The sequence below is a fragment of the Rhinolophus sinicus genome, chromosome 14 (assembly GCF_057876585.1).
Source record: "Rhinolophus sinicus isolate RSI-liver-muscle chromosome 14, RSI-T2T, whole genome shotgun sequence".
Taxonomy (NCBI): domain Eukaryota; kingdom Metazoa; phylum Chordata; class Mammalia; order Chiroptera; family Rhinolophidae; genus Rhinolophus; species Rhinolophus sinicus.
In genome coordinates, this window is record NC_142514.1 from 129,834,747 (window position 1) to 129,849,730 (window position 14,984).

At 39.9% G+C, this 14,984-nt stretch overlaps 1 protein-coding gene across 4 annotated transcripts in view; it reads right to left on the reverse strand.

The window, feature by feature from the left end:
• Nucleotides 1–9,734: 9,734 nt before the first annotated feature.
• CCDC81 (coiled-coil domain containing 81) overlaps nt 9,735–14,984 on the reverse strand; it is a 57,208-nt gene continuing 51,958 nt past the window's right edge. For all 4 annotated transcript variants that reach the window (XM_088791528.1, XM_088791530.1, XM_088791529.1 and 1 more), the window contains 2 exons: nt 12,493–12,618; nt 9,735–10,237 (listed from right to left, as the gene is read on the reverse strand). In XM_088791528.1, the coding sequence (XP_088647654.1) occupies nt 10,096–10,237; nt 12,493–12,618 (268 nt within the window). In that variant the 3' untranslated portion in view covers nt 9,735–10,095. The remainder of the gene's footprint in view (nt 10,238–12,492; nt 12,619–14,984) is intronic.

A 14,984-nucleotide genomic window follows, 5' to 3' on the forward strand; every position in this document is an offset into this window, starting at 1 on the left:
TCTCCATGACCGAAAAATTCCGTCAGTCCAAATCAAGAGTCAAAACAATGTTGCTAACCTTTTTTGATATCAGAGGGATTATTCATTATGAATTTGTACCAACTGGACAAACAGTTCACCAAGTTTACTATTTGGAAATGCTGAAAAGGCTGCATGAAAAAGTTAGACTAAAATTACCTTAACTTTTCGCCAACAATTCATGGCTCTTGCATCACAACAATGCACCAGCTCACACAGCACTGTCTGTGAAGGAGTTTTAGCCAATAAACAAATAACTGTATTGGAACAACCTCCCTACTCACCCGATCTGGCCCCCAATGACTTCTTTCTTTACCTGAAGATCAAGGAAATATTGAAATGAAGACATTTTGACGGCATTCAGTACATCCAGGGTAATACGATGACAGTTCTGATGGCCATTCCAGAAAAAGAATTCCAAAATTGCTTTGAAGGGTGGACTAGGTGCTGGTGTCAGTGCATAGCTTCCCAAAGGGAGTACTTCAAAATTGACCATAGTGATATTCAGCAATGAGGTAGCACTCATAACTCAGTCCACTAGACGGGGTAGAGCAAGGTAATTGTACAGTAGGTGAGTATGCAGAGGATAACAGAATTGGGGGTGGGGGTGGTAAGAAGGGCATTCATGCAAGGATGGCATCCAGGTGAAGACCGTCAAAGCCCAGGCAGAGTAAAGGAGACATATATGTGTAGGAGAGCAGTCGTGATCAGAGATTACATAAGGTTTATACAGTAATACATGAAGGATCTGGGAAATCAGATTTCTCATTGTCAGACAGGAGTTAAACATGGAAAAGAAGAGTAGAATTAACTAGGATTTTGGATTGGAATTGGTTATATTGGTGTGAACTCATAATTTTCAATATAGTTATAGATACATAGGTGTGTGTGTGTGTGTGTGAGAGAGAGAGAGAGAGAGAGAGAGAGAATATTCCCTGACTTCATCTGCAGAGAAGAGAGAGGGCCTGAGGCAAAGACATCCCAATAGCAATGAGAACAAGTAGCACTCAGATCAAGGTTTCTTAATACTGTTCTACACTAAAAGAAATCAAGTTTCCTTGGAGAAATAGCTGATTCCAGAGCTAGGTCAGGAAAAGTACAAGAGAAGCCTGGAACATCTTGTTATGACAGAAAATAAGGAAGTGTTCAAAGAATCATAGGAACGTGACAAAAGGACATAGAACACAGACCAAAGGAAGCTAAAGACACTTCACATCTAGATGTAATGTGGTATCCTGAATAGGATCTTGAAACAGAAAAAGACATGAGGGAAAGGCTAGTGAAATCTGAATAAAGTATGCAGTTTACTTCGTGGTAAAGTACCACTGTTGGTTCCCTAGTTGTGACAAAATTATCATAGAAATGTAAGATGTTGGCAGCTGTTTACTCTAGACTCTACCCCTGGCAACTCTTCTGCCAGTGTTTCTCTGCGTGAATATACTTTCTAATTGGAAAGAAAGAAGGAAAGAAGGAAGAAAGGGAGGGAGGGAAGGAAGGAGGGAGGGCAGGGAGGGAGGAAGGAAAGAAGGAAAGAAGGAAAGAAAGAAATGTAAGATGTTAACAATAGGGGAAACTGGGTGAAGAGTATATAGGATACCCTCTAAAACCATTGTAATATATTTTTTTTAATTTAAAGTAAAACAGAAAACATAGAAGCCAGCTTGAAGGAATCCCACTGGCCACAAATTTTATATCAATGATAGGAGTGGATTAGAACTCACTAAATGAAATAGAAAACCTTAAATCTGTACTGATATAAATAAACAGGGAGAAACAAACACTTTGTCTTATAGTAGAATGCCAGCAAATAAATGTAGCAGGAATGGTGGAATAGAAAAATTTGTACTTAGCAATCATCATCACAATTATTCATCTAGCAAAGAAACATCAATAGATGCTAAAACTGGTGGGTGCAAGTTAATGAGGAATGGGAAATTCAAAAGTACTTAATACACATACACACCAAAAACAAACAAACAAAACTAAATGTAACATATGATCATAGATTAGATCCTTTTGCTTAATGAGAAAGAGAAAGAGAGAGAGAATTATTGGGACATTTGGCAGAATTTGAGTTCAGACTTTGGATATTACGGTAAGAATAAATCAATGTTAACTTTTTTATTTGGATGGTTATTTTGTGGTTTTATGGGAGAATATTCCTATTTGTAAGGCATTATACTCTATTCAGAAGCAATAGGGCATATGTCAGCAACTTAGTTACAGGGAAAATGGGATAAAGGAAATATTTTTACTATTCTTTTTTTTTTTTTAGATTTTTATTGGCGAAGGGGAACAGTACTTTTTTATTGGGAAACAGTGTGTACTTCCAGGACATTTTTCCAAGTCAAGTTGTTGTCCTTTCAATCTTAGTCGTGGAGGGCGCAGCTCAGCTCCAGGTCCAGTTGCCGTTGCTAGTTGCAGGGGGCGCAGCCCACCATCCCTTGCGGGAGTCTAACCGACAACCTTGTGGTTAAGAGGACACACTCCAACCAACTGAGCCATTCGGGAGGCAGCTCAGCTCAAGGTGCCATGTTCAATCTTAGTTGCAGGGGGCACTGCCCACCATCCCTTGCAGGACTCGAGGAGTTGAACTGGCAACCTTGTGGTTGAGAGCCCACTAGCCCATGTGGGAATCAAACCGGCAGCCTTCAGAGTTAGGAGCATGGAGTTCTAACCACCTGAGTCACCAGGCTAGCCCCTATTTTTACTATTCTTGAATCTTGTCTGTAAGTTTGAAATTATTTCAAAATAAAAATTTATCTTTAGCCTTAATTTAAAATGCGTAGATTATAGATAATTCACTGATATTTACTTCTCTGGATTCTTGCTCCCATTTTGTATTGCATCTGGAGACTTACCTTGCAGCTTTACATTTTAAAAAGATTTTTTAAATATTTTAGCCAGATTGTTAGGTATTTTGTAGCTCCCTCCACCAAAATTTCAGGATATGGCAGACTGGTTGTCCACTATGATCCATTTTCCCCATGTTTAGTGCTAGCGATCCCTGAGTATTTCGCTAGACACATGGCCACTAAGCTAGAGACTTCATTTCCTAGGCTCCCTTGCAGCATGGTGTGGCCATGTGATTAAATTCTGGCCAACAAGACATGGGCAGAAATAACGGTGCCACTTCCAGGTTATACTCCTAAAAGAAAAAAATGCACACTTGCTCTCTTGCCCTTTGCTTCCTATTTGTTAATTGGTAAATGATGAGAACTGGTGCAGCTAACTTAACCCAGTGTTAGAAACCACAGTAGTAGTGATACCTTACCATCTTGGAGTACTTATCTTTAAACAGTTTCTTGAGAGAAAAATGCACTCTGTCTTGGTTAAGCCACTATTATTTGGGCTCTGTTAAAGCTTTATCCTAATTAATAAAATTTCAGTGAAAGGAATGAAGTGCCACCTGATTTGCTCAAAAGGTGAAAGGAGGAAGAATAAAGACTCAAAACCATAAAAAGAGCCTTCTAGCACTGGCCAAGATAGAGGACCCACTACAGCATTTCTTTCCAACAGATTATAACTGAACTAAAAATAAAAAGCAGCTACCTGAGGACTCTGAAAAGTAAACAATAGCAGGAAGATTGTGTAAGGAAGTTACAACTTAAAGTATGACTAGCATAGTGATGAATTTACTGGTAAATTTACTCCCCTTCTGACTTTGACCTGAGGATAATCTGAGATCTAGAACTACGCAGACAGCAGACACTCAAGAGAACCCCTTTCTAGTCAGATAATCGGGAAATGTGGCCCCTATGAGATGGAAAGAGTGAAGGGAGTGCCTCCCCCCAGCCCCAGCTTTTCTCCCTCCCTGGTGTGCCCCAAGACCAGCTGCAGTCATGAAGCTGCACAGCAGCAGGGCAGCAGTGGTGGTAGTGACATTGTAAGACCCTGAGACCCTGAGAGGTCCTGCCTTCCTGGCCAGAGGAACCAGGAAAAGGGACCCCTGTGGTCAGAGAGTGTGGGAGGAGTCCCTGTTATTATTTTATGTCTTGTCTCTCATTGCTTCACCCCAAGGTTAGTCCAACAGTGAGAGAGCAAAGGCAGCCAAAACTCTGAGAAAAACTCCAGCTTTACAGCCAGAGGACTGGGAATAGGGGGCTGGAGAGTGTGGGAGAAATTCCAAAGAGGAGAGAACTAGAGAAAGAAATCTTCTAATTCTGTGTCTGAATCAAAACAAGTCTCAGGTTTACTCCCAAGCTACATGTGAAAAACAGATCCAAAGAAGCATTGGCTTGGAGAATTTAACTGGCATCATATCTACAACCCACAGAAAGTGACACAGAACTGGAGCTCTGAACTTTAAGATTTTGCTTGCTTAAAAAATAATAAACATTCTCCAGAGGATTTTAACAGAACCCTAAGTTTCACAACGTAATATTGAAAATGTCCAAGATATAATACAAAATTACTCAACATACAAGAAAATCTAATTCTCAATGGAAAAGACAAGAAATGTCAACCCAAGGTGACCTTGATATTGGAATTTTCAGATAAAAACCTTAAAGCAGATATTATAACCATATTCCATGAGGTAAAAATAAACACTATGAAACAAATGAAAAGATAGACATTCTCAGGAGAGAAACTATAAAAAAGCAAATGGAAATTTTAAAACTGAAAACAATATAATGCAAAATTTACTGGGTGGATTTAATTGCAGAACACAGATGATGGAGGAAAGAAACAGTGAATTTGTAGATAGATTAATAGAAATTATCCTAGCTGAAAAGCAGAGGAAAAAAAGGTGAACATAATAATGAATAAAGCCTCAGAGACCTGTGAATCTATATCAAAAGGTTTAATATGCATTTCATTGGTGTCCCAAAAGAAGAGAAAAAATATATTGGTACAGAACAAATATTTGAATAATGGAAGAAACTTTCCCAAATTTAGTGAAAGACATATATTTAAAGATTCAAGAACCTCAGTAAACCCCTAAAATAATAAACCCAAAACAGACCACATCAAAGATATATCTAATCAAACTACTGAAAACCAAAATTAAAGAAGGAAATCTTTGGGGAGGTTGATTAGAGCGCAGTGCTCATAACACCACCATCACCGGTTCGATTCCCAATTCTCCACAACTAGATTGAAAACAACTCCACAACTAGATTGAAAAAAACGACTTGACTTGGAACTGATCGGGGGGTCCTGGAAAAACACATTGTTCCCCAATATTCCCAAAAAAGAAGGAAATCTTGAAAGCAGGCAGAAAACAACAACAGTGCATATATGGGGAACAATGATTCAAACGACTGAAATTTTCATCAGAAACCATGGAATCAGAAATAATGGAATAATACCTTTAAAGTGCTAAAAGAAAACAACTGTCCATTCAAAATGTTATTTTCAGCAAAATACCCTATAGCAATAAAGACAAAATTAATACATTCTCAGATAAATGAATACTAAAAAAGATTCTGTTGCCATTGTTATGGGATGAATTGTGATGCCCCCTCAAAATTCATATGTTGAAGTCCTAACCCCCAATACCTCAGGATGTGACTAGAGGTCTTTAGTGAGGTAATTAAGTTAGAATGAGGTCAGTAGGGTGGGCCCTAATCCAATATAAATGGTGTCTTTATAAGAGAAGGAAATTAGGACACAGATGCAAAGCAAGCAAAAGAGACAAAATAATAAAGAACAGAAATCAATCACATTGAGGAGAAAAAAACAATGAAACCAAAAGTTGGTTTTTTGGAAAGACCAATATTTTTCTTTTAAACTTCTAGCCAGACCCAAGAGAAAAAGAAAACAAAATTTACTAATATTGAGAAACAAAAAGGAAACTTCACTATAGACTACACAGGCGACATTAAAAGGACAAGAAGGGAACACTACTAACAACTCTATGCCCATAAATTCAGCAGTAGCTGAAATTCCTTGATATTATACAACCCTCCAAAATTAAATTCATCATTGAAAACCTCGCAACAAAGGCATGGATGGTTTCATTAGTGAAGTCCACTAAGTATTCAGGAAAGAAAGAATACCAATTCTACATAATCTCTTCCAGAAAATCGAAGAGAGCACATTTCCCAACTTATGTTTTGAGGTTCTCAATACGGTATCAAGATGCAATAAAGACTACAAAAAATAAAACAACATTACAAAACATGACAAGAATATTACAAGAAAACCATAAGCCTTTATTTAACGTTTGAAGTGTCGAATGCCTTCCTTCTCCACCTCATTTCTCTCCATAATCCTGCAAAACCAAAACAAACTAAACTAAAAAAGAAAAAAAAGGCCCTCCGATACATTTATGCAGCTAAGACGCAAAGGAAGAATGCCAGCAGCTTCATGTCTGTTACCGCGTGCCCTCTGCAGGGTTTGATTAGTGAAGTGCAGCTTGGGCTGAATTTTAGACCCCACTCACCCTGTGGTAGCTGAATTGTGGCCCAGATCCTAATCCCTAGAACCTATGAATGTTACCTTATATGGCAAATAGTAGTCTGCAAATGTCATTAAGGATTTTGAGATAACTTATTGGGGAAATTATCATGGAGTATCTGGCGGCCCTTAAAGGAAATCACAATGCATTTTACAAAAGAAGTCAAGGGAAATTTGACTGGAGGAGAGAAGAGAAGGCAATGTAACAACAGAAACAGAAAGATAATCGGAAGCTGCTGCACTGCTAGCTTAAAGATAAAGGGGCCATGAGTCAAGGAATGAAGGTGGAAAAGGCAAGGAAGAAAATTCTCCCCTCAGAGCCATCAGAAGAAACCCACCCTGTCAACACCTGGACTTTAGCCCAGTGAAACTGATTTCAGACTTCTGACCTCCAGAAATATGAGAGAATAAATTGATGTTGTTTTGAGCAACTAGGTTTATAGTCATTTGTAACAGAAGCCATAGGAAACTGGGAGCTGGGAGTCTGTCCAGAACACAGTCTGCATACTCTTCAAGATGGCCCTGTGTAATCTCCTTCTTCCTCTTCTACCACAAACTTGGGAGTTAAGACCTAGACTGCACCTAATAAGCATTTCTTCTTTCTTTGGATTCTCAAGGCCTCTTCCAGCCTGCAGCCGAGGCATTGGGACTTTGTTTTCACTTGTTCTATCTCTGGCTCCTTTCTCTCGGTCCTCATACCATGTGTGTATTGGAAGTAGAAGTTCTGGGACTTAGCTTTGGGAGGTGGAGCAAATACCTCCCTGCTTTTCTGGGCTACCTCAAAAGGAGGAGGTCTGGTTATGGCAAGACAGGACCTAAACATTCATCAGTCTCCTAGTTGAATACCATTACAATACCACCTTAACCACTAACAAATTCCAGAAAACTACAAACGAGAGCATAGTGGAAGAATCAGATTAAAACTGTTTATAAAACTAAACATTATCTATTTACATTAGGGGATTCTTAAATCAATATTTTTCAGTCTAATCTCAATTTTTTAATGAAATAAAATAGAAAATATCAGAATGCATTGCAGATGGATGGTGTAAGTATATCACTGTAAAATTTTTGTCTCAATTATGTGTGGGCAGCGGGCACAGTTCCTGTGTGCTGCAATTTGAAATATATTTCTTTTACTGAGTCTTTAAAAAGTTTGAAAAATACTACAGTATGTGCTTTCTAATAGTCATTCCAATTCTCATCTCACTATTCTTATGAAGATTCAAAGAAGAAGACAAAATGGATATATATCTCTAGAATTGAAAAAGCATTTTCAAAAGTGAAGTCCTTCACTTTGCTCCTTTTTGATCGCTTAAGCTTGTAATAATAATGAAGGAAAGCCACCTAAAGCAGGAGTTCTTAACCTGTGGTCCAGGTGGTCTAGAAAACTTCTAATTGCATGCAAAATGTTGTACATGAAATATACATCTTTTAAGGAAAGGGCCCGTATTTTTTTATCAGATTGTCAAGAGTCCATGACTGTCCAAAACATTAAAAACCGCCAAAATAGGAAATCATTTGATACACTAAGATGGTCTGGCAGTGCCATAGTTCTGGGAATGACAGAACTTGATGGTAATAATTCAAACTGGTTTGGAAAAAGACATTCTAATTTGAGTCTGGCTTAATAACAAGGTTGAACTAATGCAAGATTAGCAGTTATCAGTTAAGATCAGTGAAGGCACCAAATTACGAAGACTTGTTAAAAAAAAAAAAAAAGACCGTCCTTTCTTTATTGTATGAAATCAGCTGTTTTAATGCAGGACTGTAATAAAATTTGAATTTTAAAATGGTTAAATGACACAAAAAAATATTAGATTTCATAACCTACCTCACATCTTAGCCTTGACAGACAGAAGCCCAGGGGCTTGACATCTATTGCCATGACCCCTAGTTACTCTTCACCTAGCATATTTCCTATTTATCCTTAATAATTCACCTTAGGCCTCATCGCCTCCAAAAGTTTTTCCTCTCCATGCCAGGCTAAACTGACGACAAGAGTTCCACCTGGCTCTTCCGTAACAACAAATGCGTAGCGCTCTTAGACATTGACCTTGTCACACGGAAATTTTCTAGTCACGCATCACCTCTGCCCTACACAACAAGGACTCAGAAGGCAGGCAGGGACTGATGACCTCTTGGTCTCCAGGTCACCAAATCAGCTTGTGCTTGCCACGCAGTCAGTACCACTCCGATGGTGATAAACTATAAGTGCAGTTCCTACAGTAAAAAAGGTCTATAAAGTTAAATCTGTTCACCTAAAGATATCAAAATTGCCTAGAGTATTTTTTCTTTAACAAAGCCATCTATATATTTTTAAAAAATTAATACAACACTATTCTAGTAATTTATTATATATTAGAGACAGAGAAATACTCCAACGGTGTAGCAGGTATGGATTTGGGGCAAGTCTGGCAGTCCTGGGGAAAGGCTACTGTTCTCAATATTGGTTGGAGATGACTGGACCTGCATGAGTGACCTTCTGAGGAAATGGGTGGAAGTGGCAATGTTGGAAGCTTTAGGGGAGAGATTCCAGACAATTCCAGTCACCAGCTGGCATACTTATTTACATAGAAAAAGGTAATACTTGCAACAAAATTTGTCCACTATCAATTTGGGTAAGTACTTTAACTGTTCAGGGCTCAAATGTTCCTATTTTGTACTTGTAGTAGGGAAAAACAATATTTTAGATTTCTCCCCACGTATCCTTTCCCCCCATTTTCTAAGAAAGATGTGGCAGGCAGAAAGCAAACAGTCATGGGACTCGCCAGCTTTTGTATTTCAGAAATCTAGACTTCACTCTACTTTGTTAATTGTTTTACCTGAGGTTGGTAAGACAAGGCAGGGAGAGGAAAGATAAAGGGTGAACATAAAACTTTTTTTGAAAAAAGTTTTTGGTTGAGAACACCTATACCTTAACTGAAAATCAGTCCTTTGCCAGGAAGCTATTCCTCTTCCACAGCACGTACAGCGTAAGAATGGATGAGGTGTAGCAATGAGAGAAGGCGGCGGCACCTGGTAGGCCAGCCGGACTCCCCTCACAGCGCACACTTATCAAACAACAAACCTACCCTCACGGTGTAGAAATGGCTGGACAATGGAATGGTAGACCAGAAGGTCACCAAGGGAATGATATCCCCTGAGGGTCCTACAAAGTCCCAGGTGTGTCATCAACCAGAAAACTCAGGAAGCATTCCTCTGATCACCTGAGTCTAACCTACTTCTGGGATGTTCACACATCCAGTCCTCTGGAAAAATCTAGGGCTGAGGGAAGGATGGTAAAACTTAGCATTATGAATTGTTATACACAGTCCGGCATGTAGAAAATATTTATTATGACATTATTCATTATAGATGAAGAAAAGATATAGTTTCTTACACCAAATCACAAAGGGGGTGTCAGGGCTAGGTCAGCAGCAGCCCAGCAGCCAGAGTGAAGCAGGGTCCCCTCCTCAGCCCTGATGGCGGCAGGGTTCTGTGGGGGTGGGCGGAAGATGGGCGGAGAAACTGTCTTCATAAATTCATTAAGCGGTTAAAAAGCAATCTCCCAAAAGCACCAAAACCACACAATAAATGTTTTCCCTCTAAAGTACAAATGTATAGCTTCACTATCACCCCCAAACATTGAAAGAATAAAACCTTTCCCCAGGAAACGCATGTCCAAAGTGGATTTCACACAAACAAGGAGGAGCCATGCAGGTGCTTGTTCAGGGGCCACAGGTTGCTCTCACTCCTGTGGGAGGTGCACCTCTGGCACTGCTTGCAACGTCGGTACTGCTCACACTGGTCCAGGAGGAAGAGCTTGTCTGAGGCACTGAGGGGAAGCGAGGAAAAGAAGCCATCAGCAGTGCTCCCTGAGTCCTTGCTGGGGCCTAGTTTCCAAGCCAGTGCAGTGGGAGGGACACAAAAGAAAAGTAACACCTTGTCCCTGCCCTCCAGGACTTACTACCCACCTGTCACCTCCCACCTGCAGTTTCTCCCTCTCCACGCTGCTACCTGCAGCTCACCCCAGCTCAGCTTGGCATCTCCTGCTTCCAAACCTCCAATGTCTCCTCCTTCCCCAGTAAATAAAAGGCTCTGAGTCTGGTGCCTTCACAACAGTCCAGCCCCTCCCCAACCACAACTACCCAAACCCTCAGAGAACACATAACCTGCCCAAAGTCACCCAGCCAGCGAATGGTGGCTCCAAAGCCTCTGTGCTGGCTGCTTTGCCATGTGAATGCACCTGTACCTGGCAGCCTCCCAGGAGACAGTGTCTGAGAGGACACCAGGTCATCAAGCTACTGGTTAACAGTTAACACTCCAGCAGCCAGTGAAGAGTAGACTTGCAATAAAATGTCCCTGTAACTCTGCCTGAGGCCTCTGCAGAGTTACAGACAGGCCAGGGAGTGGAGACCAAGAGGAAGAAGACAAAAGAGGCTCAAAGCAGAGATGAAGGGACGGCAGTGACTGATTTTCTACTTGAACAATTTTTCTTGATGATACAAGACAGTGCCTACTTTGTTCCCCCACCCTCTCAAAATTTCTCGTACATGGGTGAAATTCTGTAAAAAAAAAAAAAAAAAAAAAAAAAAAAAAAAAAGGAGCATCACAGACAACCATAAAAGGAGGAAACACAAAACCTATCTTGGCAGTGGGCAGGAGAAGACCTACTTGGCTTGCCTTGGTCATAGTACAGAGTATCATGTGCTAACTGCATACGTCTGAACTTTGTTTTTGGTTTTGCTTTGTTTTCTTTTTAACACCAACCAATTCCTTCTTCTTCCCTGCAGCCTACTGAAGTCCCAGGTCTTTAGGGCAAGGTCCGCTCTGCCATGTCTCTGGAGCAGCTTCGTTATCCTCACTCAAGGTTATTACCTGTGTCTCCTCTATCCTTGATCACGATGTTGGTCAAGCATTCTCCCGAAATCCAACTAAAATCTCCCTGGCATTAATCTCACTGCTTTCTCCCAACATTGAGAGAATGGCTTGAAATCGCCAACTCCCCTTTCCCTTCCTCTTCCAAACAACCAAACAACCTTACTTCCCCTTTGGAACCTATTTTCCATGGTATCCCTCATACTTTCATAGTCACAAAATATGGGTTCTCCCCATTAGAAAGATGGCGAGAAATGCCAGAAAGAAAATCTAAAAGGAAAAGGAGAGTTACAGATCAAGAACCATTGTAACAAATTTTACCCATGATAAAAATTAGTTGATAATTAGCAATTTAAAATATTACATTGGTATATTCAGGTTTGAATAACATTTGATTATATAGGATTAGTCTGTTTCTTCAAGGTTTTAACATTCTATGAAATCATACCTTACATTTGTAAAGTGTTGTAATTTTTTTAAGTGTAATACTCTTCCACCTCCTTATTTAATCTCAAAAACAAACTCCTCTGTTAAGCTAAGTCAGGCAAGTGTTTACTTTCCCCATCTTACAAATAAGAAAAGTCAGACAAAACTATGACCTGCCTTTCCAAAGTTAGTGTCAATGTTCAAAGCCCTGAGTAGATGCCTTGACTCTAGATGGTAAATAGATAGCTCATGGAGAGGGGACAGGGATATAATAATACATTTCAGGAGGGTGTTCTTGGTTGGTTCCATAATGGGTTTCTCACTTTTCCAGATGCCAAACTTACCCACAACCCCTTGAATCTGCTCTTAAATGACCATGCTGTAAGCCTTGGATGTGTTCATATGGAAATTCACTCTCCCTATTTCCAACTAGTTATTTTCACCGAGAATTCCCACCCTCCTCCTCCCCCACGCCTCTCCATCCTCCACAAAAAGAAAGCTGCCCTATGCAGAGGCAAAGCTTAGGGCAGAGATGGCAACTATATAACATACCACACAGCATTCTCCAATCCCATATTCATAACAGACATTTCTAATACATCACAGCAGTTTTTCCCACTGGACCCAGAATTCTTTTCTCCACAGAGTTCTCTAGGCAGACACTACTAAACACCTGGAGTTGGCACTTGAAACCTATCTGCCATCCCAGGATTAGAGGAAAGTGAACAAAGAACAGAGGGGATTTTCTTTGCAAGCAAAGAACTTCTGGATCCAACCCGGTATTACCGCTGGAACGTCTTCTCCTCCAGGTCTCGCTGCCTCTTCATTGCAGCACTCCTTTCCCAGTCCTCCTGTAAGCTTTGTTTCATTCTGTTCGCTCGCTCCAGCTCAGCATTTCTCTCTGCCAAGTGCCTACAGAGAAAAGAATACTCCGATTCCATTCACAATACTGGGAATGGCGTGCACCAACCTTCACAGCCCCATTCCTTTTATGGTAAATTAAACAAAAACCTCTGGCTTTGTTCACTACTCTTTGAAATATACTAAAAGTCATGAACACTGTAAAAAAACAGAGAGAAAATCCTAGCTCTCAAATAATTTATAGGTCTAGGACTTTTCATCTTCAATTCTGATTTAAGTGATTAGGATTGAAACCTTTTTCTACTTAGCAAATTCAGCCTTTAAAGCCATTATTTTCCTTTGAGGCTAATTTAACTGATCTGACGAATCATCTCAAATGGATTTCCAATACTTTATGTTTCTTTCCTCGTATTCCAGCCTCTCAGCTGTCAGTAATCAGCCTACCAGTTGCTATAGGCATTTTACAAGACAGAGTAGACAGGCATATAAAGGATAAAAGAAACAGAAGTGACTGGGCAAAAGAAAATGAAATCAAGAAAATATCTAACATTGTGAAGAAGGTAGGGGAAAAAAGGAGCAGTTTTTGAAGGTCATATCTTTAAAGACTGTAACATAATGTCTCTCTCTCCAAGTACAATGTCCCGATATTCCCAATGTTAAGTGCTTCTATTACTCGTCTCCAAACACGTAGTCACTGTGGTTGTGAATCACCTTAAACCTGGTTCAAATTATTTATTTGAATTAGTTATTGTCTATTTCTTGCCAAACTGTAACTCTTACCATCAGTTCTCAATAAACTTCTGGAAGAGACTTCATGAAATGAGACCATTGACTTAGCCTGTTCTGAAGGGCTTCGTGTTACAGATAGCAACCACCACTAGGTGTCAGGACGCACCAATAAAAATCAATAATATGGGCCAGCCAGGTGGCTGAGGTGGTTGGAGCTCCCTGCTCCTAACGCCAAGGTCTCCGGTTCGATTCCCACATGGGCCAGCGAACTTCCTCCTCTACAACTAAGACTGCGAACAAAGGCTCTCCCCGGTGCGAGTTGCCCCCGGCTGCTGAGTGCTGCTGCTGGCTGCTGTGTGAGATGACTGGCGACCGACTGCCTCAGTCTGGGGGAGCGTAAGGCTCATAACACCAGCATGGGCCAGGGAGCTGTGTCCTACACAACTAGACTGAGAAACAAGGGCTTGAACCGGAGTGGGGGTGAGGGAGGCGGAAGAAGGGGGAAAAGATCAATAATATGCTCTGTACCAATTCACATTTCCTAAAACAACCTGGCCACATTTTCCTCGAACTAGCATTGGTTCAGCAGCTACTATGCGGTCATTATAAAGATCAAATGAAATAATATACAGAAAGGGCCAACAGCGATCCCACAATGGAAGCTCAATGACTGAATGGTACCTATTATTTTTTTGTCATAACTTTTTTCTTTTCATAGTTTTTTAATTGTAGTAAAAAACAAAACACAAAATTAGCCATCTTAACCACTTTTAATTGTACAGGTAGTGTTAAATATACTAATATCATTGTGCAACAAATCTCCAGAACTCTTTTCACCTTGCAAAACTGAAACTCTATACCCATTAAACAACTCCCCTTTTTTCCCTCGCCCTGGCCTCTGGCAGCTATCATTCTACTTTGTTTCCATGAATTTTACTTCTCTAAATACCATATATAAGTGGAATCATATAGTATTTGTCTTTTTGTGACTGGCTTATTTCACTTAACATAATGTCCTCAAGGTTTATCCATGTTGTAGCATGTGTCAGAATTCCCTTCTTTTTAAAGGCTGAATAATAATCCATTGTATGTGCATACCACATTTTGTTTATCCATTCATCTGTGGTTGAACATTTGGGTGGCTTCCATTGCTCACATGCTGATATGAACATGAGTGTGCAAATATCCTTAAGATCCTGCTTTCAATTCTTTTGGATATATACCCAAAAGTCCAATTATTGAATCATATGGTAATTCCATTTTTAATTTTTTGAGGAACCACCATACCATTTTCCATAGTGGCTATACCAATTTACATTTTCACGAACAGTGCGCAGGTTTCCTATTTCTCCACACCCTTGCCAGCACTTATTTTCTGTTTTGTTGTTGTTGTTGATAGTAGCCATCCCAATGGGTATGAAATAATCTCTCTCTCTCTCTCTCTCTCTCTCTCTCTCTCTCTCTCTCTCTCTCTCTCTCATTTTAGTTTTCTTTATTTTTCCCCTTTACAACATATCGCATTTGCATTTTAATGGTTTTTGTCTACCACTAAATAAACTCTTTTCTTCTTTCTAATCTTTTGAATAGTCCAAAAGAAATATCTGTTAAATGCTTCATGGTGTGTGTAGTTGTAAGAAAAATCTATAATTGTTCTTGATTTGGATATTTTACAAGGCAATCAAACCACA